Genomic DNA, 24,354 nt, shown 5'->3' with positions numbered 1-24,354 from the left:
CTAGAGAAGGGAAGGGCTACCCACTCCAGTATTCTGGCCTGGAGAATTCCCTAGATTGTATATTCCATGGGGTTACAAAGAGTCAGACACGACTGAGCGATTTTCACTTTCAATTTTGGGATGACCACGAAGAGCTTTTCATTAGCTCTCTGTTGTCAGATCGCAGCTTGTTTGATTTCAACAGGGCTTTGGACAACCATGATGTCCTCACTTACCTAAAGTTTTGATTTCTATATGGGAAGAAGTCTAGTCTCTGTCCAGTGCATGCTTTCCATTAGACGAAGGCTGGGAGGCTCCATCATCAGTGACTTGAAGAGCTAAGAGCTGTATATGTCAGCTCCTTCAGGGAGGGGCTGATTTTACTTCTGTAGAGCAGACAGCATAGATATTGAGCCTGTGGGCAGACGTGGGTCCTCTTTTCTCAGAGGTGTAGTCGAAATTTTCACTCTTTCCCCAACTAGCAGCATTTCCTAACTAGTTGGTCCCCAGCTTCTGAAGGACATCCCACTAGGCACACACTTGCCAAGGATTTTGGAGTTTTCTGCATCTGAGGCCCTGGAGCCCTCAGCTACTCCCCACTGCTCACAGATCAGGGCTGCAGTGAAATCAAGATAGGTCATGAGAAAGGCCTGTCCTCTTGCTCAGGACACACAAAAGGACAGCTATAGCCAGCACGTCTTCAGCTTGACTCACCATGTAGGCAGACAGAGGCATGTCCCTGAATCACGTGGCTCAGGAAAGGAACCCCAACTCTGATCTTCAGTCTGACTGGGGAGTCACCTCTCCTAGCCCTTGTTAAGCAGAGAGAGCCTTAGGAAAAATAAAAGGATCATGACAAGAGAACCTCAGAAGAAACGATTAGAGGTGTTTGCCAAGCACATTACTGATGTTGTGATTGGCCACAATTGTAAATGTGGTCCTGGCAGAGCAAATGGATTGACTCTTGGAGCCAAAGATTTACAACAGATAGCAAGTGTGGGCTGCACGCTCGTAGCCAAACAAGGGGGACTTCTGTTTTCCTTGTCCAAAGCTTCATTTCAGGGTCCTTTCAGGAGTGAGTGATTCTTGTCCACACACCTGAATTGATAGACTGATGACCATCAGTTGCTATATGCCTCCTCTATTCTAGCATCTGTGACCAAATTTGAAGAGTCCCCTATTAAGGGGACCAAAAGCAGATACATGAAGCAGACAAGAGTCAAGCATTAGCCTGCTGAAACTGAGGCCAGACTTGACTGAGAGGTGGACTTGAGCTGGGGCCAGACAGGTCACCTGAGGCCCAAGCTCAGCTCCACCCTTCCGACTGGGTGACTGGGTGGAAGCTAAGACATGTCACCTCCCTCAGCTTTAGATGTTTCCTTTGTGATGTGCAACAAATAATAGTGGGGCTGGGGAGGCTGAAGCCTAAGATGAAGGCAGCCTAGACATTCTTTCTCTCTTACTGTGGCAGCCAGTGGGTTGCTAGGGCACAGTTCCCCCAATAGAACCACTCCATGGCAGTGCCCAATTCTTTCTCTGACACACCCAGATGCGACCAGGCTCCTTCTTCCAGCTGTTATACCTCCAGCCCTGGCTCTTCCCAGCTGGTGTGTACAACTCCCCAAGAAGTTCTGTTTTCCTGCTGTTCACTGGGGACCTTACCCCCTCAGCCCCCTACCATTTGTCCTTTCAGGAGAAATCTGGACAGGGGACTTAGCCCCATGTGAAGTCACGATTTGCCCAGAACTTCTAACTTTTCTGTTTAATTGCATCAACATGAAAATATCTTTATTAATTATTCTGACACAGAAGTAATGCAGTTTCTAGATTCTGGGAAGGTAGCAGCAAAGGTGCACCATCAGTTTTGAATCCTCACCCCTGAAAAGAGAGAGACAGAGAAAGACAAAAGGATGGAAAACCAAAAAGCCAGGGCAACACCCACAACAAAACTAGCTGAAAAGGTATCCTCATCAACTCCAAAATCTGGATTGACTGAGACCAACCCATCCTGGCTCAAAGGCTTGTGGATTCTTATCATCGGGGAGAAGGAAGCAGGTGGAAGGAAATTAAGGGCGTGGGATGCTTGGTGGTCCTAGAACTCCAATACTTACCTACCTACAGGTGGTTCCAACTATGGAATTACTTGTTGTTGCCCAAATACAAGGCAGGAAAATAAAGAGACCCCATTGGCCTGCCACTAACAGGATTAACAAGTACAAAGTACTATGTACAAAATAGTGTACAGCTCAGGGAATATAGGTAATATTTTATAATAACTATAGAGCATAATCTTTAAAAACTGTGAGTCACTGTGTTGTACACCTGTAACATATAATACTGCACATCAACTATACCTCGATAAATAAAACTATGAAGAGACTGTTGAGGGAAAAACAATCAACCAGATTGCTTCATCACATCCTAACCAAATACAAGCACATGGTTCCATGAAGAGGCCTACAGTCTCTACCCATAAAGTGAGGAAGGGGGAGTGGAGTTCCCTCCAGGGACCAGAAATGCTCCTGAAGAAACCAAGGGAATTCTGAGATCTGTCCCCCACCCCCAAGTCAAGATTGCATGCCTGCATACTTGGCAGCACAATTTCTAAGAAAACTGAATACAAATATTAATACTGAAGTTGAGAATTTGGAGGAGTGAAGAAGGGCCAATAAACAGCATCCCTTTTCCCTGCCAGATAGGGAAGTAAAGTGTCTACACTGATAAAGGCTGCTTTGTGAATACAGCTAATTCCCTAGATCCACAAACCATCAGACTTTGAACAACGCACTGGAGGAAAATTCAGGGTTTGTAGAGCAGGGTCATGCCTGCAGCACCGCTGCCTCCCATCCAGCTGCATGGAAAGGAAAGGAGAAAGAGACCAAATACGCCACACCAAGAGCCTGTGACAAATTCCCCCAGGTAAGGAAATGTAGACCTTTGGATGCTGCCCACGCACAGCATGTTTCACTGTATTGCCATGTAGTGTCTCCTTCCTCCAGGAAACCAGAGGAACCAAGAGTTCCCCCTTGGTGTACATATCCAACATTTCACAGATATTTGTACCTCTTAAGCCACTGGGCTTCGCTCTTAACTCTGTGGTGGACCCACAGACAAAAGTTTACTCCTTAGTCATTCTATTTTCTCCTCCTAGTATTTCCAGCCACCAGTGCCCAACATATCTCATCAGAGTTTATGCCAGAAAAATCACATGACAAGCGCAAGATATTCCAGAAATAAACCCTTGATGAATTTCCTGGGGAGACAATAAAGTTCAAAGTTTTCCTTGCAGGGACTTTCCTGGTGGTCCAGTGGCTAAGACTCCGTGCTTCCAATGCAGGGGACCCAGGTTCCATCCCTGGTCAGGGAACTAGATCCCACATGCTACAACTAAAAGATCTTGCACACTGCAACCAAAATAGAAGACCTGCCTGCTGCAACTAAGACCCACTGCCACACCATGTCTCTCCAGCAAAGTCACCTCGACAAAGTGTTCCCCAAGCCAGTTCCATGGCGTTTGTCTCCATCAGATGGCAGAAGAGCTTTTGTATTAGAAACTGTGGCCAAGCGTAGAAACAGGCCAGAGAGGAGGAAGAGGAAGGGGGACAAGTGCCCATCCTGGGGTCAGGACCAGAGGTGGAAACTACTGGAATGAATCAAGGGGAAACTGTGTTCGATTCTAAGCACCAAAAGGGCTCTTGGGAGTCCTGTTTCTGGTTGCAGGGTGTGGCAAAATGCTGGCGGGCGGGACTTCTCCTGCTGCTGCCTGCAACCCAACACTGAGCTAGCCCTCCAAGGCCTTGGCCTGGGTGCAGGTATTCCCCACCAGAACTGCGGTGGTAACAAGGCTTTTCTGAGCATGCCTGTGGGCTGTGGAAGTGAACAAAATGAAGGCCTGCAGTCAGCGGTCCCCAGTGGCTGCAGGTAGGGACTGCTTTCTGAATGGAGGCTGTACGATGACGCAGATCACCTAGACCGGGGCCAGGAAGGTGAAAGTGTTAGGCAGCAGCTGGTGTCAACTGAGTAGTAGCTTTCTCAAGCTTTCATAACTTTTTTTCCCCATTTCATTCAATAAAGCTAGTTTGATGACTCAGATTTTGCAGGTTAAAAATGGAAACTCTGATGGCCCTGATTCTGTCCCATTGTAGAATCTCAGCTTTGGTGTTTGGGGGGTGACTTACAAGCTCTCCAATTTCAGATTCCACTGCTCACTGTACACTCCTCTATAGCAAGACTTGAAGGCTTGATGTGAATTCAGGGAAACCTGTACATTTTCTGCCTGAGGTCCATTCACATTCTGGGGCCAGCACAGTGGGCCCTGCACTTTCACCAGATCTGACTTCAACCAGGTTGTCAACATCTAGACCAGAGTTTTTGCAAAGAAAACCTAAGTCATTGGGTTTGGGTTCAGCTGTACAACCTGGGGAACGCACTCCTCTCAGGGGACTGGACCACAGCCCCACCTCTCCTCCCCTAGGGCTACTTGAGTCCTGCCTCCACCGCCTCTATGTAAATGACAGAATAGAGCAGCTCCTCTGAGGACACTCCCTTCCTGCCAGCCAGCAGGCAGGCCTTTCCGGGACTCGCTGCCCGTGGTCCAAACATGCAGGAGAGCCACCTGCCTAGCTGTGGGAAAGCTGCGTCACCAGGTGCAGGCCACTTGGCCCTGCTTCCCTGAAGAGAGGCTTTTCTTCCTTCTCCAGCTTCCCCCTGGCTTTTCACTTCACACACTGATCTGCACCTCCCAGGTAACATCAGGTCTCTTTTCCAGGGCTGCCCTAGGAATGCAGGAAGACAGCAGGAGCCGCATTCACAGCAGGGTTGTGCTTCAGACCATGGCGTGTGGTGAGGAACAAATAGAAACCACTTCAACCGTGAAGTAGTGAAAGACTGATTAAAGTCTCATTCATTTCAATCATGTTTCATTTACTTATGTTTATAGATTTTATTATTATTTAATCATAATTAATTACATTATAGCACATCCACACTATAGAATGCAGCAGTTAAAAGAATGAAGCAAACCAGTATGCACTGACTGAAAACTTCTTCCAGATACATTAATAGGTGAAAACACTAAGGGCAGTGAGTCTGTATAATATGATCCTATTTCAGCTTGTTAATGGGTAATGAATGTTTATATATATACACATGTGAGTGTGTGAATATATGGATGCATGTGTGCATGTGTTAATACTTGCATGCATGTGTGTTTTAGGTGTGTGTGTGTGTGTGTGTACATGTGATTGTGCTTATGCTGGTGTGTGTAAAGTGTGTGTATGTTTGTTTCTGGGTACACAGGTGGGAATGTGCCTGTGTGTATGTTCATATATGTGTGGGGGAGGTGCCTGTGCTTGTGCACACAGAGCAAAGGACGGAAAGAAGTGAGCCTCAAGGCTGAGAGTGATTTACTCTGGAGAGCAGGGCGAGGCTTGAAAGACCAGAAACTGTCACCCTGACTATCATTTCTCATTTTTAAAGTATTTGGATCTCATGAGACTTTTATTCATGTGTTTTCAGTATTTCCAAGGTTGAGGGCCCAAATAAAACAAAGCAGTCCCCACAGGCCTGCAGTCCTGTCATGGGAAAAAAAAAAAGAGTGCAAGTGACTGGGTGTGGCAAAGCCAGAGCCAAGGGTCTGAGTCCAAGGAAGAGAACTGAGAACCTGGAAGCATGGCCTCACTCAGACTGTTGGCAGAGCAGAAAGCTGGGCTTGGCTGTGCACTCTACCAGGCAGGGACTTAGTGTAGTTTTCCAGGAAGAGCTGGTGGCAGGGCTGGGAGCAGGGAAGGCACCATCTAGGGAAGACTTCATAATCATCTGCTCTGCACTGACAAGTGGGCAAACAGTCCTCCAGGGACCCATCCAAATTAGAGACTCTAGCTGCTCTTTGGATCAATTAAAAAAAAAAAGAACAGTCAAGGTAACAGGCAAGTGTCTGAAAAACTAGCATCACAAACATTGTAGATAGCCAAGAAAAACTATTGGCAAGATGACTTTTCAGGTTTCAATGGACCTAACACAGCGGCCCCAGTCAAAATGGTACCTAAGTGAGCTCCTGTCCTTGAAGTGACACCTCCATTTCCAGGAGGCCCTTAACTCCTGTTGATTTTCAATGTCTTGGTTCTCTACATTGTTTAGCAATCTTCTATCTTCTGCCGTGTGAAAGGGATGCACAGGAAGAAATCAAAGGCTAAACACAAGCCTTCCTAATTGAAATATGGGTCCTACTAGGGGGATAAAGAAGTAAACATGTCTCCCAAAGTCCCAGAAGGTGCCTGGTTCTTCCCACATTCAGGACACAAAGCAGCTAAAGCCACTGTCACGTTGGCGACTCAACTCCTGTGTCCTGAGAGTTCTTGTCCCTAGTTCTGTCCTGTTAGGCTCCGCATGACTGGGTCCACCGCTTTGCCTTCTGTTCTTCTCACTCTACATCCTCCCCAGACAATCATGAGCTCCACACCCCCAGTATGTCAAAGATTCCCTAATCTCCCTTAACATGAACTCCAGCATATATTTTGGGTATCTACTCCATGTCCAATTGGTCCTAAGTGTGGAAGATGCAGAAATGAGCAGGCTTTTAGTCAACAAATCTTTATCAATAATACTAACATGTGCCAGCCACTATCTGTGAGGCTAACTGTGGCATCATCCTTGCCATCATGGAGCTCACAGGCTGTTAGGGTAGCCAGGAAAAGAATTAAAGAATTACAAGACTCAGTGGTGAATAATATGGTTGAGGAAGCCTGGAGCACTGTGGGAAGCTAGGGGGGCAACTAAGTCAGTCCAGGGCTCAGAAAAGGGTGACAAGTAAGTTGGGGTCACCCTGAGACTGAGTACAGCTAGAACAGGAGAGACAGAAACTCCTGCTGGTGATGCTTCTTCCTGTCTGGACATCCTGTTCACAGGATGCAGGATTCTGGGAGTTTGGGGGAGTGGCAAGGTAGGGACAACATAGCTGATACACAAAGTCAAAGTGTCTTTAAGATCGACTTGCTGGACCTTACGTTCTACAGAATTCCCTATAGTGTCAATGACCCTGTCGGCCTAGTGTCTGTTTAAACCTAAGTTTAAGTAACATCCGATTCAGCGCCTTTCATTTGTGATGAGGCTTCTGACTTCAGAAGTTGAGAGTATTCAGGGTCACATGGTGCAAGATGACAACTAGAACTTAGATCCCTTGGTTCCTGGTTGAATGTAGTTTATCCTGGTTGTAAATTAAAATGGCAATATTTCCACAGCATTACTGGAATTCTGGGGACTGCCATCTAATCCAGTTTACAAATGACAGAGGAAACATGTCACACTGCTTCACAGAGTCACTTTATATTTTAAAATGCTTATTAACTGGCTTCCCTGGTAGTTCAGCTGGTAAAGAATCCACCTGCAATGCAGGAGACCCTGGTTTGATTCCTGGGTGAGGAAGATCTTCTGGAGAAGGAATAGGCTACCCACTCCAGTATTCTTGGGCTTCCCTGGTGGCTCAGCTGGTAAAGAATCTGCCTGCAGTGCAGGAGACCTGGGCTTGGTCCCTGGGTTGGGAAGGTCCCCTGGACAAGAGAAAGGCTACCCACTCCAGTATTCTAGCCTAGAGAATTCTATGGACTGTATAGTCCATGGGGTCACAAAGAGTCAGACACAACTGAGTGACTTTCACTTTAAAGTAACAACCTCAGTTCCCAATCACTCCAATGAGACAACCCTTCAAAATGTAGCCAGAAGGAGGACTATTAACAGTGTCTATTAAAAACTACTTCATACATAGATTTTACTCATCTCAGTTCATTTCTGTAATAACAGGCAAAGTGATGTCACATCAGAGTGAGTGTGACTTTGCTCTCAGTGAACAGAAGACAGAAGTCCAAAAGCTCATAGAATGAGGACAACGGCCATCTGTAGAAAGGACTCCAGAGGCTCCCATGACCTAGTGGATTGCTAGAAAGCTGACTTTTCCATCCCAGGAGCTCTATAAAGGAGAATATAGGATGGTCCTATTGCAGAGAAACCTCACCTTAAGCTCTGAGTTTATTATCTTGGGCTTTGGGGACCTGGCTGAACTACAAATCTTCTTTTTTGGACTCTTTCTAATCATGCATCTTGTCACCCTAGCAGGACACATGACTATTGTGCTTATCACCCTCTTTGACTCATGCCTCCAGACTCCCATGTATTTCTTCCTCCGCAACCTGTCCACCATTGAAATCTGCTATATATTGGTCATCGTCCCCAACATGCTGGCCAATATCCTGTCCGGGAGCCAGCGGATGCCCTTTCTGGGATGTGCCCTGCAAATGCATCTCTTCATCTCACTGGGTGGAGCAGAGTGTTTCCTCCTGGCTGTGATGGCCTATGACCGCTTCGTGGCCATCTGCAAGCCCCTTCACTACACATTCATTGTCACCAGGACTGCGTGTGTGCAGATGCTGGCTCTGGCATGCATCAGCGGCTTTGCACTCTCACTCACCCTCACCACACTGATATTCCTCCTGCCCTTTTGTCAGTCCCACAAGATCAATCATTTCTTCTGTGACATCCCTGCTGTGCTATTCCTGGCCTGCTCGGACACACAGGCCAATGAGATTGCAGTCTTCCTTGTTTGCCTGCTCATCTTGTTGATCCCTTTCCTGCTGATCCTGCTCTCCTATGGGTTCATTATCACTGCCATCCTCAGAATCCACTCGGCTGAAGGCAGGAGCAAAGCCTTCTCCACCTGTGCTGGGCACCTACTGGTCTCCCTTCTGCATTACGGCTGTGCAATATTCATCTACATTCGCCCCAGGTCATGCTACACCCCAGAACAGGACAAAATTGTGTCTTTAATCTACACCAACGTCACTCCCATGCTCTACCCTATGATCTATAGTCTGAGGAATAAGGAAGTCAAGGGTGCCCTCAAGAGACTCCTGGAGAGACATGACTGGACCAGGTGGTGGTCCCATGCACGGGAACGGGGAATGGGGGTCCACGTGCAAGAGCCCATTTGGTCATCTCACTGCATCCCTTGCAGCTCTGTGCCCCATCCTGAGGGCTGTTCTGAGGTTCTGCAGGTGCCTGGACCTTATCGTGCCCTTTCTTGTGGTCAGAGATGGAACAAACCCTAATGCTTTCTTAGATGGGGTGGCTCTGGGGTGTTAGTGAATGTTTGTCTAGCCAAAATACTAAAATAAAGCAAATTATTTTAACACCATGGTTACAAGCTATTACTTCATAGGAAGGAGTGATTCATCCCACCACCAAGCCTAGGAACACCCACATGCTGTTAGAAGGGTGAGGAGGAAAAGGATCTGGGTCCGTGATGACCCTTCACTGGGCAACTCAACCACCACAATGAGTGCCTGCCTGTAGCCTTTAGGTTCAGTCAATAATATACTTGCTGACGGTTTAACCCCCCCCCAAAACATTCCTCACTGAACCCCCCCAAAGCCTCCATGAGCATCCATTATTGCCAACCTTGCCTGCCCTCCTTAGTTCATGGCTCCTACCACCTCCCTGATCATTCCTAGGTGATGACCCCCCTCTCCTGCCTCAAAGGGACACTCAGAGTCACCAGAGGGCACATCTCAGTGGGAGTGGCAGATCTTAGAGGGCAGGAACCATGTGGGTAACTGTTTCTCATGTCCAGTCCTACTTGCTTTGTGGCCTGTGCCAAGGCCACTGCAAGTCGCTGAGAGAAGATGGAGGCAACAGGGGAGAATCCACTAGAGGCTCTGCCAAAAGAGCTGATGGACCAGTGACAGTTCAGTGCTATTGATGCTCTGCAGAAAGAGAGGCTCGTGTTGTTATTCAATAGGGGTGATACTATTCCACATCTCCTAGGACTGCAACAAGGATGGCATGGGACAACACTTGGAGGTGGCCTTGGCAAGCAGGGCACCGAATCAGTGGTGCTGAGAAGTACCACATCCTGGTGTGGTACCAGGGGCTCTCACATTGCCCTGCCCAATCCCCCAGGAGTTGAGCTTCCTTCTGTGCCCTCAGACCTGAAGAAGGTCAGAGCCTGGAGGGGCAGGGTGAGATAACATTCTGAGATCCTTGCAGGAACCCTGATGATGATTCTAGGTTGATCGAAGAGAAGGTGAGGTGATCACTAATTTCAATCTCTGTGCACAGAGAACAGAAGTGAAAGAGAGAGAGAGACAGCAACCAAGAAAACCTTTGTGTTGCAACCGTACTCAGGCCCTGTGCTCCAGGGCCCTGTGATGCCCCTTTAATTAGACAAACTTAGAGGGATGCCCCTTATCTTTTCAAGAAATATTATTTCTCATCCATAAATCCTTATTTTCAAAATAATTCAGTGAAATGTTGACAAGTGTTGAAGCTGGGTGAAATATAGGTAGCTTTTTTTTTTTTTTTAAATATTGTCCTCTCTCCTTGTGTGTAGATGTGAAAAGTCCATAATAAAGACTTTAGAGAAGTTAAGATACCGACTAGTCTCCTCTTCCCAAGCAGTCCCCTTGCTGAGAAATCCTCACCTACTCTCACCACTCATCTCCCCTTCACTTTAAGGCACAGCTTAGATGCCTCTTAGTTCTGGACCTCTTTTTAATAACTGTCTCAGTCCAGTCCACACTTAAGACAATGGGACATCTCTGACGGGATGACAGCTGACCACCATGGCCTTGCTGTGTGTGCAAGGAAGGCGGGACAGCCCCAACCCAGGTATTCATGTGCATGAACACACATACATACACATGGCCTTCGATGGGCAGGGGTGCAAAGATAGGTGCTTCCACCACTTCCAGGCAATCAAATGGGGGTCTGGCAGCACGGTGGGGGGGGGGGCAGGGAGGAGGGAGAACCTCTCTTGGGTGGGATAGGACAGGGTGTGGGTCTATAGGGGTTGAGGGAGATCCTAGGGGTTCCGAGAGAGCAGGGGTAGAGGAATGTATCAGGTAAAAGATGATGCCACACTGGTAAAAGGCAGCCTAGGTTGAGTGCCTAGGGATAATCTGGGGTATTGATTAGATGAATGGGCTTCCCAGGTGGCTCAGTGGTAAATAATCTGCCTGCCAGTGCAAGAGATGCAGGAAATGTAGATTTGCTCCCTGGGTCAAGAAGATCTCCTAGGGGAGGAAATGGCTAACCCACTCCAGTATTCTTGCCTGGAGAATTCTATGGACAGAGAAGCCTGGTGGATTGTAATCCAGGGGGTTGCCAAGAGTCAGACACAACTTAATGACTGAACATGATTAGATGGATGGCAGTAGAGAGAGTAGGAGGATGTGGAAAAAGACTGTCATCAAAGCAATAAAGGAAGAAAAGGGAAGCATTGGAAAGTGGTAGAAATAGAGTGAGGTCAGCTAGGGCTGGCTGGGTCCAGGTCCTACAGGACATCTGGGTTTAGGTGTCTGCACTGACTTGAAGCTCAGAAATTCAAAAAATATGTTCAGTATCTGGCAATGAGAGCCTTGCTGGTTTAACCATAAACTTCCTTGAATTTATATGCTCAGGCCCTATCACTGCTTAGCCTTAGTCATAAAAGATTATACCTAATCGGTTTTAAATATATTTACTCTATTCCAAACAAGTCTTCTCTGATTCAAAAAGGTGCAGGCCTTGACTGATAACCAGCCAGAAGTGTCTGTGCGAGGTGGGGCTGTGATGTGCTGGGCCATGTGAAAACGGCTTGGTGTGGGTGTGTGGTTTCTGTGTTTACCCACACATGTGCATGTACACACATGTACTTGGAAGAAGTAAAAGAGCAAAAAATGCTCATGTGATAGTGATGAAACACTGCTGAAGCAAACTCTCACTTGTCCTCTAGAGGAACACCTGTCCAGGTGCGATGAGCATTATGCATGCAACTTAGATAGAAAGGGTTGCTTTTTGGTAGCAGCTCAAAGTCACAAAGGCAGGCAGAGCTGTGCCACCCTGCCCCCCCACCGATGGTTAGCCAAGGCCCCAAGGCTCAGGGACCTGAGAGACATCAGGACGGAGCTTCTAATTGCATCAAGAAAAGGTGCCAATTAGCACCACTTTCAAGGGAAACATCAACCTCAAATGATTTAAACAGGGTAACTAAAACTTTGGCAAAATAGTTCACTTGGGGACTAATTAAAATTTTTTCTAAACAATATCTGACTAAGTTTCTTAATTTTTTGGGGGGGGGATTACAAATGTAACCCACAGTCACTGTCAGAGACAGAGAAAATATAGGCAAGCGTGGAAAAGAAAAAATCATCCCACTATTAAAGATAATTGTGGTGAAAATGGCAGTATATGTGAGGATGAAATGACCTCTTTTGGGTTTATTGTTGAGCACAATGACTGGAACATGGTCAGTCAGTCAGTTTAGTCACTCAGTCATGTCATACTCTTTGTGACCCCATGGACTGCAGCACACCAGGCCTCCCTGTCCATCACCCACTTCCAGAGCTTGTTCAAACTCATGTCCTTTGAGTCACTGATGCCATCCAACCATCTCGTCCTCTGTTGTTCCCTTCTTCACCTGCCTTTAACCTTTCCCAGCATCAGGTCCTTTTTCAATGAGTCAGTTCTTCACCATCAGATGGCCAAAATATTGGAGTTTCAGCTTCAGCATCAGACCTTCCAATGAATATTCAGGACTGATTTCCTTGAGAATTGACAGGTTTGATCTCGCAGTCCAAGGGGCTCTCAGGAGTCCTCTCCAACGCCACAGTTCAAAAAGCATCAATTCTTCGGCACTCAGCCTTCTTTGTGGTCCAACTCTCACATCCATACATGACTACTGGAAAAACCATAGTTTTGACTAGATGGACCTTTGCTGGCAAAGGAATGTCTCTGCTTTTTAATATGCTGTCTAGGTTGGTCATACTGTTCATACTGTTCATGGGGTTCTCAAGGCAAGAATACTGAAGTGGTTTGCCATTCCTTTCTCCAGTGGATCACATTTTGTCAGAACTCTCCACCATGACCCGTTTGTCTTGGGTGGCCCTACATGGCATGGCTCATGGTTTCATTAAGTTACACAAGGCTGCAGTTCATGTGATCAAAGTGGCTAGTTTTCTGTGATTGTGGTTTTCAGTCTGTCTGCCCTCTGATGGAGAAGGATAAGAGGCTTATGGAAGCTTCCTGATGGGAGAGACTGACTGAGGTGGAAATTTGGTCGACTGAAAGATGAATTCCCCAGGTCAGTAGGTGCCCAATATACTACTGGAGATCAGTGGAGAAATAACTCCAGAAAGAAGGAAGAGATGGGAGTCAAAGCAAAACCAACACCCAGTTGTGGATGTGACTGGTGTTGGAAGTAAAGTCCAATGCTGTAAAGAGCCATATTGCATAGGAACCTGGAATGTTAGGTCCATGAATAATGGCAAACTGGAAGTGGTCAAACAGGAGATGACATCGACATTTTAGGAACTAGGGAACTAAAATGGACTGGAATGGGTGAATTTAACTCAGATGACCTTTGTATCTACTACTGTGGGCAAGAATCACTTAGAAGAAATGGAGAAGCCATCACAGTCAAAAAACAAGAGTCCAAAATGCAGTACTTGGATGCAGTCTCAAAAATGACAGAATGATCTCTCTTCATTTCCAAGGCAACCCATTCAATATCATGGTAATCCAAGTCTATGCCCCGACCAGTAATGTTGAAGAAGCAGAAGCTGAATGGTTCTATGAAGACCTACAAGACCTTGTAGAACTAACACCCAAAAAAAGATGTCCTTTTCATTATATGGGACTGGAATGCAAAAGTAGGAAGTCAAGGGATACCTGGAGTAACAGTTAAATTTTGCCTTGGAGTACAGAATGAAGCAGGACAAAGGCTAACAGAGTTTTGCCAAGAGAAAGTCTGGTCATCACAAACACCTTCTTCCAACAACACAAGAGAAGACTCTACATATGGACATCACTAGATTGTCAATATCCAAATCAAATTGATTATATTCTTTGCAGCCAAAGATGGAGAAGCTCTATACAGTCAGCAAAAACAAGAATGGGAGATGACTGTGGCTCAGATCATGAATTTCCTATTGCCAAATTCAGACTTAAACTGAAGAAAGTAGGAAAAAAAAACACTAGACAATTCAGGTATGATCTAAATAAAATCCCTTACGATTATACAGTGGAAGTGAGAAATAGATTCTAGGGACTAGATCTGATAGACAGAGTGCCTGAAGAACTAGGGACAGAGGTTTGTGACACTGTACCGGAGGCAGGGATCAAGTTCATCCCCAAGAAAAAGAAGTGCAAAAAGGCAAAATGGTTGTCTGAGGAGGCCTTACAAATAGCTGTGCATGGAAGATAAGTGAAAGACAAAGGAGAAAAGGAAAGATATACCCATTTGAATGTAGAGTTCCAAAGAATACCAAGGAGAGATAAGAAAGCCTTCCTCAGAGATCAATGCTAAGACATAGAGGAAAACAATAGAATGGGAAAGACTAGAGAACTCGTCAAGAAAATTAGAGATACCAAAGGACATTTCATGCAAAGATGGGCTCAATAAAAGACAGAAATTGTACGGACCTAACAGAAGCAGTAGATCTTAAGAAGCGGTGGCAAGAATACACAGAACTGTACAAAAAAGATCTTCATGACCCAGATAATCATGATGGTGTGATCACTCACCTAGAGCCAGACATCCTGGAATGTGAAGTCAAGTGGGCCTTAGGAAGCATCACTACGAACAAACCTAGTGGAGGTGATGGAATTCCAGGATAGCTATTTCAAATCCTGAAAGATGAGGCTGTGAAAGTGCTGCACTCAATATACCAGCAAATTTGGAAATTTCAGCTGTGGCCACAGGACTGGAAAAGGTCAGGTTTCATTCCAATCCCTAAGAAAGGCAATGTCAAAGAATGTTCAAACTACTGCATGAATGCACTCATCTCACACACTAGTAATGCTCAAAATTCTCCAAGCCAGGCTTCAGCAATACATGAACTGTGAACTTCCAGATGTTCAAAGTAGTTTTAGAAAAGGCAGAAGAACCAGAGATCAAACTGCCAATATCCATTGGATCATATAAAAAGCAAGGGAGTTCCAGAAAAATATCTATTTCTGCTTTATTGACTATACCAAAGCTTTTGACTGTGTGGATCACAACAAACTGTGGAAAATTCTGAAAGAGATGGGAATACTAGACTACCTGACCTGCCTCCTGAGAAATCTGTATGCAGCTCAGGAAGCAACAGTTAGAACTGGACATGGAACAACAGACTGGTTCCAAATAGGAAAAGGATTATGTCAAGGCTGTATATTGTCACCCTGCTTATTTAACTTATATGCAGAGTACATCAGGAGAAACACTGGGCTGGATGAAGCACAAGCTGGAATCAAGATTGCCGGGAGAAATATCAATAACCTGAGATATGCAGATGACACCACCCTTATGGCAGAAAGAAGAACTAAGGAGCCTCTCGATGAAAGTGAAAGAGGAGAGTGAAAAAGGTGGCTTAAAACTCAACATTCAAAAAACTAAGATCATGACATCCAGTCCCATCACTTCATGGCAAATAGATGGAGAAACAATAGAAACAGTGAGACACTTTATTTTCTTGAGCTCCAAAATTACTGCAGATGGTGACTGCAGCCATGAAATTAAAAGACTCTTGCTCCTTGGAAGAAAAGCTATGACCAAACCAAACAGCATATTAAAAAGCAGAGACATTACTTTGCCAACAAAGGTCCATCTAGTCAAGGCTATGGTTTTTCCACTAGTCATATATGGATGTGAGAGTTGGACTATAAAGAAAGCTGAGCACTGAAGAATTGATGCTTTTGAACTGTGATGTTGGAGAAGACTCTTGAGAGTGCCTTGGACTGCAAGGAGATCCAACCAGTCAATCCTAAAGGATGTCCTGAATATTCATTGGAAGGACTGATGCTGAAGTTGAAATTCCAATACTTTGGCCACCTGACGTGAAGAACTGACTCATTTGAAAAGACCCCAATGCTGGGAAAGATTGACGCTGGGAGGACAAGGGGCTGACAGAGGATGAGATGGATGTATGGAATCCTCAACTCAATGGACATGATTTTGAGTAAACTCCCGGAGTTGGTGATGGACAGGGAGGCCTGGCGTGTTGCAGTCCATGGAGTTGCAAAAAGTCAGACATGACTGAGTGACTGAACTGAATGTATATTCTAATAGATATTTTCTTACTGTTATGATACGACAGTAGAACTATTTTCTGATTGAAGATATATATATACATTAAGGCTTAAGGTGTAAACACTTTGGAGGGAAAACAGTGTAGTGAAGAAATTACTGTTCATTTAAAAATGTATATCATCTCATAATAAGTCCCTGAATTTTCAAATTCACATGTGAGAATACATTTACATCTTGAGTTTGTAGGAAAGGCACAAGTTTTATGTAAAAAAGCAGCAAAATTTTAAACCCACCAATTTATTAAAAAGCCATTACTTTTGTTAGAAACAAAAAGTGCTTCTCAAGATGTTGGGAACAGGTCATAGTATAGATACTTATTTCATACATTGGACTTCTCCCTTCAATTATACTCCAGTTGGAGGAGGAATACCTCCTTGAGAAGTAGAATTATGTGATGGACTGTGAAAGCTGGTCTCCTTGTACACAAATCAAGCATTTCCTCCCCAAAGTGTCATATTCAGAAAGCCAACGATCACAGATACATTTAGGGATCCCATACTAGTCACATAGGCAAAATGATACATCACTTCTGAAGATTACAAGGCTTAAGTTCCTGGACAATATAGTGACTGGTAGCTATTTTAGTAACTTTAAGAGCTTTAACCCAAGCTGAAGTGCTCACCAACCACAAAAAAGTGGCAACAATAGTAATTACAAAGTCAGTCATGGAAAGCATTTAACTATCACGATGCAGGTTAGTGTAACCAACATAGAGCAGAAGAGCAGCAATGCAGTACAGGAAGACAAAGACTGCAAAAGTAACACAGAACTGTGCAGAAGAGTAATCTCCAATAAGGACATATTTTTTCCAATCGACATTACAGATATTTTCATTTTGAGGTGTCTGAAACAATGCTTCATTCAACGTGAATGGATAACCAAAAGTAGCTGGAATCATTCTAGTCTCAAGAACTTTATAAGCACAAGGCCCTTGAATTTCTGTTTTGCCCTTAAAACCTCCACAGGTAGCAAAAGCAAAGATGGAAGCATTCCACTCGAGGACTTTCATGAAGCTGAGAGGCTCCTTGAGTGGGTTGAGTTTGAGCTGGAAAGAGGAGATTCTCTGAGGGAAGGAGGGAAAGCATCTTAGGATAGCGGGGTGACAGAAGGGGACCAACCACACAGAGCTCCACAGCCAGGCTGGAAATGATGTACTTATTGCTATGTTTGCAGAAGCTTTTAGCACAGTAAGGGTGTCCCCACTGGACCCTGGCCCTCACCCAGCCCCACCCATCCATCCCATGTCAGGGTGTAAGGGAAGCCCTTCAAGGGCCCCCTCGGCCATCTCAGGACTGGATGTGACAGACACGTGGGGTTCAGTGAACCTGCCACATGGAGGATTTGAGGCATGGAAAGGGAATCAGCTTGAAGCTCTCACGTGGGAGCCACACCCAGGTGGGTGCCCACCTCAGGTCCCTGCAGCAGAGGTGCCCATCCCAGAGGGCAGGGTAGGGGCCAGCATGAGGAGGCCAGGTAGGCAGCCCCGGATCCCCACTGTAATGCATCAGCTGACCCTGCCGACTTGTGGGCAGAAGGGTATGGGGAAGAGATAAACACTTACCCCAGCCCTGCCATCACCCTCGGCTGTACCTTGCCTGTTGACTTGACTCCTCCAGGCCCCCAGAGAGCCGCACAACTTTGTTCCTGGGGAGGGTGAACCCACGAACGCTGTGCCAGCAGAGGGCCAAGAGACTGGGAGTATCCCAGGGGACATTGCTTCTCCTGCAGCCCTTGGGGCCAGCCAGTCCCTTCCATGCTTCTGGGGGGCCGTAGGAGGCCCACAATCTAGAGTTCCTGTGGTCTGTGTGCCCAGAGCCCCATGACATCCCCAAGGCATCCCCAGTGAATCCAACAGCAGTCCCCGCTTCCCTCCCCAGGCGGCCAGGCAGAGCCCACTCCGAATCCCTGGACTCATGCGTCCAGGGTGGGGCCCTGCATATGTGCCCACACACACATACACACATGCCCATATGCATGCACCTGAACCATGTGCTCTCTCGTGCACACACACATGTTCATGCAACTGATGACAAACTCTCTCACACACAAAGACACACCCATGTGCAACACCTGAGCATGTGCTTGCTTTCTCTCTCACACACATGCCCATGACCATGTGAAAGCACCTGCACACACATGCACATGCCTATGTGCATGAACCTCCACATACACATGCACACCCCTATGTGCTGGCACCTGTGCATGGGCACTCTCTCTCGGGCACACACACAGACACACATGCTCACACGCCCATGTGCATGTACCTGCCCATGTGCTCACACACATAGAAGCACATACACACACATGAGCTACATGCGGGACACCAGAGGGACACACTGGCCCTGACCCAGCAGTGCCCGACTCCCCTCCAGAAGTCGAAGATAAGGACCTGCGCTCAGCAGGACGCTCACCTGTGAGCATGGCCAGGTTGGCAGCAGTGCGGTCTTGGAGATGCACAGGGACCGGGGCTCACTTGGGGTTTGCAGGCTCAGACGGGAAACAGTCGCGTGCCCTGAGGAGTGGGGTGGGGTCTGTTTGAGCATGTGCACTGAGGAGCTGCTCTCACACTAAGGGTGAAGCGCCACCCAGAGGCCTCACAACAGCTAAGTCATTTATCAGGTTTCTGGGCCTGAGGCAGGGCTAACTTAGAGGGTGCAGACCACATGGGTGTGTCTCTGCCCGCACATTGGGGCGACACTGCACGTGAACACGTGAAGCTTCAGCAGGGGATGCCCATTGTCAGTGGGAACCAATTGTGAGGTAGGACCAGGGTTTGTTTGCGCAGGCACTCTGCTGATGCTGAGTTGCCGGTCGCACTACAGGGCTGGATTCTGTAGGGAGGGTTCAGTCTTTCATGCCGCAGAGGGAGGGGGAGAGGGGTTCAAGATGGAGTCCGAGGCACATAGTGGAGGAGCCGCGAGGGCAGCCGATGAAGACACGGGTGCCATGGCCTTTGCTGCTGGCACAGCACGTGACGACCACGGCATGCCGGGTGGTGCTGGTGGCCACAATGGCCCTGGCGACCCAGCTGGCGCTGGTGACGCTATCAGTCCTGGAGTCCCTGGTGGCTCTGGCGACCTGGCTGATCCCAGAGGTCCCAGTGCTGCAGGAGAGTCAGGTGGTGCAGCCAGTGCTATTCCGCAGATCCCGGGGGCACCCCACGCTCCAGGGCCTGGTGGAGACGCTGCACCTGGAGCCAGAGTTCTGATTAACCGAGCCCTCCAGTTGTATCCTATTCCAGGAGCCCCAGTGGGCCGGGCGGCCACGGGGGTCGGGGTGTGGGCTAGGGGTGGTTTGGGGAGGGGTTGCAGGTGGTGGGGCCTAAAGTGTAGGAGGAGGGTACTCTGGGGGGCTGGAGGGTATGGGTCAGGGGTGGTCTGGCTGCCCAGGGATGGTGGTGAAGAAAAGCAACCTGAAGGGATCCGGAGGGTCAGGCGGTGATATCCAGGGTGTCTGGCAGCGGCCTTGTGAGAGAAGGTGGTTCTCTGTGAGCAGGGAGCCTGACGTACAGGCAAAATGACTGGTGTGGATGGTGCCTTAACCGTATCTCCACCATCAGCCTCACCGTGCCTTTCGCATCACTCGCTCAGGCAAAGATCGCCTGCAACTTCCTATCTTAAAGTACTCCATTGCGAGCGCTAGTTCAGAAAGAGCTCAATGTTAACGGCCCTCTGTTGGTTCTGTCAGTTCTAAAGGGGGCTGGTTTCATCCTGGTGCACTGGGAAGACCCAGAAGAATCAGGTGGAGAGGGAGGTGGGAGGGGGGATCGGGATGGGGAATACATGTAACTCCATGGCTGATTCATGTCAATGTATGACAAAACCCACTGCAATGTTGTGAAGTAATTAGCCTCCAACTAATAAAAATTTTAAAAAAAATTAAAAAAATAAAATAAAATAAAGGGGGCTGGGGCCCCGGATGGGGTGGTGGGTCGTGGCCAGGGCCAGTCTCAGCCCAGGAAGAGCCATAATCGCGGGTTAAGCCTAAAGAAGAAGTGTGGTGCTCTGGGCTTATAGATGTGAGGGGACAGAGGGGGGACATGCTTCTCTTCCTCCTCCTCCACAGAGACTTGAATTTCATGTTCCCTCCATTTTAGCCGATTGACTGCTGAAGACCATTGCCTTCTCCAGACATCCATCGCCTTCTGTCTGGACCAGCTTTCCCTGGTGATGCGAACCTTGCAGCACTTTGTGCCCCCGCCTTTTTGCTAAGCCTCAGCATGGAAAAGGGACTTAAACCTAGCCTATGTGCCCTAGCCTCAAGTGTCCTTCCCGAGGGCATTGCTTTCCACAGTAGTTTGATCAGGCTTCATGTTGTGCCTGTGCTGCTGCTTGGGGGCTCAGGGTCCACAGTTTGTTTGGTGATTGTTAACTGCAGAAAATAAAACTGAGCTACTGTGCTGTCTCTGACTTTAGTTTTAGCTTCTGCACTTCCTCGAATACTGCATTTGTCTTTCAGTAGGAGGAGAGGTTCTGCAATCCAGATATTTAAGGAGTACAACATAAGTGAAAACAATGTAAGAAGTGGGAGAATAAGAAAGTTGTATACTGCCATTCAGTATTGATTTTGGAATATTTTCTCAGTTTTATAGTTAGATTTACACATAGAATACCAGAATGTTGTTGTTTTTCAGTCTCTTAAGTTGTGTCCAGTCTACTCTTTGCAACCCCATGGACTGTAACACACCAGGCTCTGAGATCCACTGTCTCCTGGAATTTGCTCAAGTTCATGTCCACTGAGTTGCTGGTGCTATCTAACCATCTCATCCTCTATGGTCCCCTTCTCCTTTTGCCTTCAATCTTTTGCAGCATCATGGTCTTTTCTAGTGAGTCAACTTTTTGCATCTGCTGGTTGAAGTGTTGAAGCTTTTGCTTCAGCATCAGTCCTTCCAATGAATATTCAAGACTGATTTCCTTTGCGATTGACTGCTTCGATCTCCTTTCAGTCCAAGGCACTCTCAAGAGTATCCTTGTATCCTGAAACCTTGCTAAACGTACTAATTAATTGTAATAGCTCTTTTGTAGATCCCATTTTTGTCTGTAAATAAATTCATATTTATTTCTTCCTTTCCAGTTTATGCATTTTAACTGATTTCTGTTAAAATCTCCAACAATTTGGCCACCTGATATGAAGAGCCAACTCATTGGCAAAGACACTGATGCTGGGAAAGATTGAAGGCAGGAGGAGAAGGGAACGACACAAGGATGAGATGGTTGGATGGTATCCCGACTGAATGGACATGAGTTTGAGCAAGTTCTGAGAGATGGTGAAGGACAGGGAAGCCTGGAGAGCTGCAGTCCATGGGGTCCCAAAGTGTTAGACATGACTGAGGGAATGAACAACAGCAACACACTTATTTCTGTAATAATGGATTAGACTTTTCTGCTTCTTTGCCTCCTGGTAATTTTAGATTGGATGCCAAGCAATATCAAATTTCCCTTCGAGGCTTGATATTTTTCTATTCCTAAACTTATTCTTGAGCTTTATTCTCGAATCCTGTTAAGTTGCTTGGAAACAGTTTGATCCTTTTGGTTTTACTTTTTAAGATTGGCTCTGTAGGAACAGATCATATCTTAGTGTAGGATGAACTTAATTAACAGAAATCATCAATGTCTGAGAAGGCTATAGTTGGAAATAGGGACTCTTTAAAAGTTTTATTTATGAAGATTCTTTATTTTTGGCTGTGCCATGTGTTGTTAACTGTGTGCAGGTTTTCTGTACTTGGAGCCAGCGGGGGCTACTCTCTAATTGCTGTTCTCAGGTTTCTCATTACAGAGGCTTCTCTTGTCGAGGAACACGGACTCTAGATCGTGGTGAGCTCAGTAGTTGAGGCACACAAGCTTATTTGCCCTGGGCATGTGGAATCTTCCTGGCCCAGGAATTGAACCCATGTGCCCTCAATTGACAGGCAGACTCTATACCACTGGATCACCAGGAAGCCAAAACAAGGACCCTTATCCAGTATCAGAGTGGTAGTAAAATCTATCTGGACATTTGATTGGCACTTTCTATTACATTTTAAGATGCATATATCCTTTGACCCTCTTTTGGGAATGTATCATAGGAAAATTCTTGTATATATAAGCAAGGCAAAATCAACCACAGTATTATTTAATGCACTGTCTGTAATTGTGAAAAATTAGTAGAATGTAAATACAGGGGGAAATGTTGAGTAAAAATCATGGTGAGTTCATCCTGCTGGAATAACATATGGCAATCAGAGAGCAAACCAGATAGCTGGGAACTAATACAGAAAGAGATGAAAGCAAATTGCAGAATTCTGGGCCTGGCATGTTGCTGTCTTTCAGTACATTCCAACCATATGAACATGTGGGGCAGTGCAGAGTATAACCACCCAGAATGAGCACCCCTCAACTGCCAATGTCATCACTTGACATTAGGAAAAGCTATCAATAATTAGATTTCCATGTTGATTAAATATATTCATAAAGAATCATGACTTTTGAAATGATTTTGCTTTGGGAAATAATGGTCTGCCCCATTTCCCCCTTGAAAAAAAACACTTAGAAACTTTAATTCAGCAAAGGTTTGTGAGGGAGCATTGGGAAGAGGACTCCCCCAAGAAGTGGATGTGGACCCCCAGAGTCAGGGTCTGTAGCAGGGCCCATGCTCCCATAAGTGAAGAATCTTTCCTATCTCACTTAAAAAACATTAGAAATTGATTTTGAATTTGATGAAAAGTTTATACCAGCATCGAGGACATCAGTGGATTTTATCACCCGGCATCCATTTTCCTTCTCTTGGTTCTGGTATCCTCCTGTCACCCTGGGAAATCATCCCTTTCCTTTTCTCTCACCCATTATGATTATGATAGAGTTGACTTCACCTCTGATTCCAGGAGTGGGCAGGTGGCTCAACCAGGCCAGTCGGAGCACTGCTTTCCTCCAGCTGTGTTGATATCATCCAACCAGTGACAGTTTGGGAGCTGTAGGGGAGGCAGGCTGGCAAGGGACAGAGGAGGAGCTAGAGCAAGAAGGTAGATCTCAGGGAACCAAATGCTGGATCCAGCCTTGCCTGAAGACAGAAACTACCTCTGTACCTTTTAGTTACACAGACCCAGAAATTCTCCCTTTGGCTTAAACCAAGGTGGTTTGTTGTTGTTGTTGTTGATTTGTTCCGTTTTTCACTTGCAATAGCAAAGTATTCACTATTATTGAATTGAGGTACCACAGTTTTGTGTATTACTTAATTTTCTTGCTAAGGGATTGGCTCTTAGCTAAGAAACCACCAACCATATGGTAAAAAAGGAGACAAATGAGAGTTTTTGTGGGTAAATCACCAAAGTGGGAGGGGAGAGTTTACAAAGGATAGCTGGAGGAAAGGGCAAAACCTTGAGAAGGGGCACTGGGGACTGCCCTTTCTAGACAATGCTCCCCAAACTGGCCCCGAATTGTGAAGCCAGGTCACCAGGGGGATGGGGCTTTCATCTGATTCTCCTTTCTTTAGTCAGCAAACTTGGAATCATTCAGCTACTTTCACCCCATATATGGACTGCTGAAGCTGCTAGTTTGCCTTCATACCAATCAGGTCCTGTAATTCTCTCCAAAACCTCCAGCTGGCTCCCTCTCAGTCAGAGTTGAAGCCACAGCCTTTCAGAGGCCTGAAAAGTCCTACCTGGTCCAGCCTGCATCTTTTCTGCCTTCATAACTTCCCATTTCCAGTACCACTTTGCCTAGTTGGATTGAGACACACAGGGCTCCTTACCCTTTATGAAACATTGGGGTACATTTAAGAAAATTTGTCACACAAATTTGTCTGTGAAAGCCATGGGAGAAATTGAAGACCTAAAATGCATAGATAGATCACATGCATGTTCTTCAGTCATGTCTGCTGAGAAAAATTGATACTGTTCAGGGCTCAATATCCCCCAAACTCATCTGTAGAGTCCATCAAAATGCCAGCAAATATTTTTGTAGAAATTGATAACCTGATTTCTTAAACAAATATTTTCTTTCTTTATTTCACTGCATTGAGTCTTATTTGGGGAATGTGAAAACTTCACTGTGTTACACAGGATCTTTTGTTGCAGTGCACAGACACTCCAGTTGTGATGCCCAGTCTCAGTAGTTGCTCCACTGCATGTAGGATTTTAGTTCCCTGACCAGAGATCGAAGCAATGTCCCCTGCACTGTGAGGCAGATTCTTTTTTAAAAGATTCATTTGTTTGTTTGTTTATGTAATTTTGGCTTGTCTGGGTCTTTGCTGCTGTACACATGGGATTTTTCTATTTGTGGTGAGTGGGGGCTATGCTCTAGTTG

At 46.2% G+C, this 24,354-nt stretch overlaps 1 protein-coding gene and 1 pseudogene across 1 annotated transcript; one reads left to right on the top strand and one right to left on the bottom strand.

Moving 5' to 3' along the window:
* Positions 1-7,961: 7,961 nt before the first annotated feature.
* LOC122689405 (olfactory receptor 10R2-like) lies at positions 7,962-9,934 on the top strand. The gene is made up of 2 exons (XM_043895804.1): positions 7,962-8,902; positions 9,928-9,934. The coding sequence occupies exons 1-2, from the start codon at positions 7,962-7,964 to the stop codon at positions 9,932-9,934; spliced, it is 948 nt and encodes a 315-aa protein (XP_043751739.1).
* A 6,740-nt stretch (positions 9,935-16,674) lies between these two features.
* On the bottom strand, positions 16,675-18,496 carry LOC122689404 (annotated as a pseudogene).
* Positions 18,497-24,354: the final 5,858 nt, after the last annotated feature.

Source organism: Cervus elaphus, chromosome X (assembly GCF_910594005.1).
Source record: "Cervus elaphus chromosome X, mCerEla1.1, whole genome shotgun sequence".
NCBI classification, from domain to species: domain Eukaryota; kingdom Metazoa; phylum Chordata; class Mammalia; order Artiodactyla; family Cervidae; genus Cervus; species Cervus elaphus.
This window is presented reverse-complemented; position numbering and strand designations above follow the sequence as displayed.

What these genes read in the sequence shown, in the direction of transcription:
- LOC122689405 (XM_043895804.1), top strand. Translation starts at nt 7,962, where the DNA reads ATGGTCCTATTGCAGAGAAACCTCACCTTAAGCTCTGAGTTTATTATC.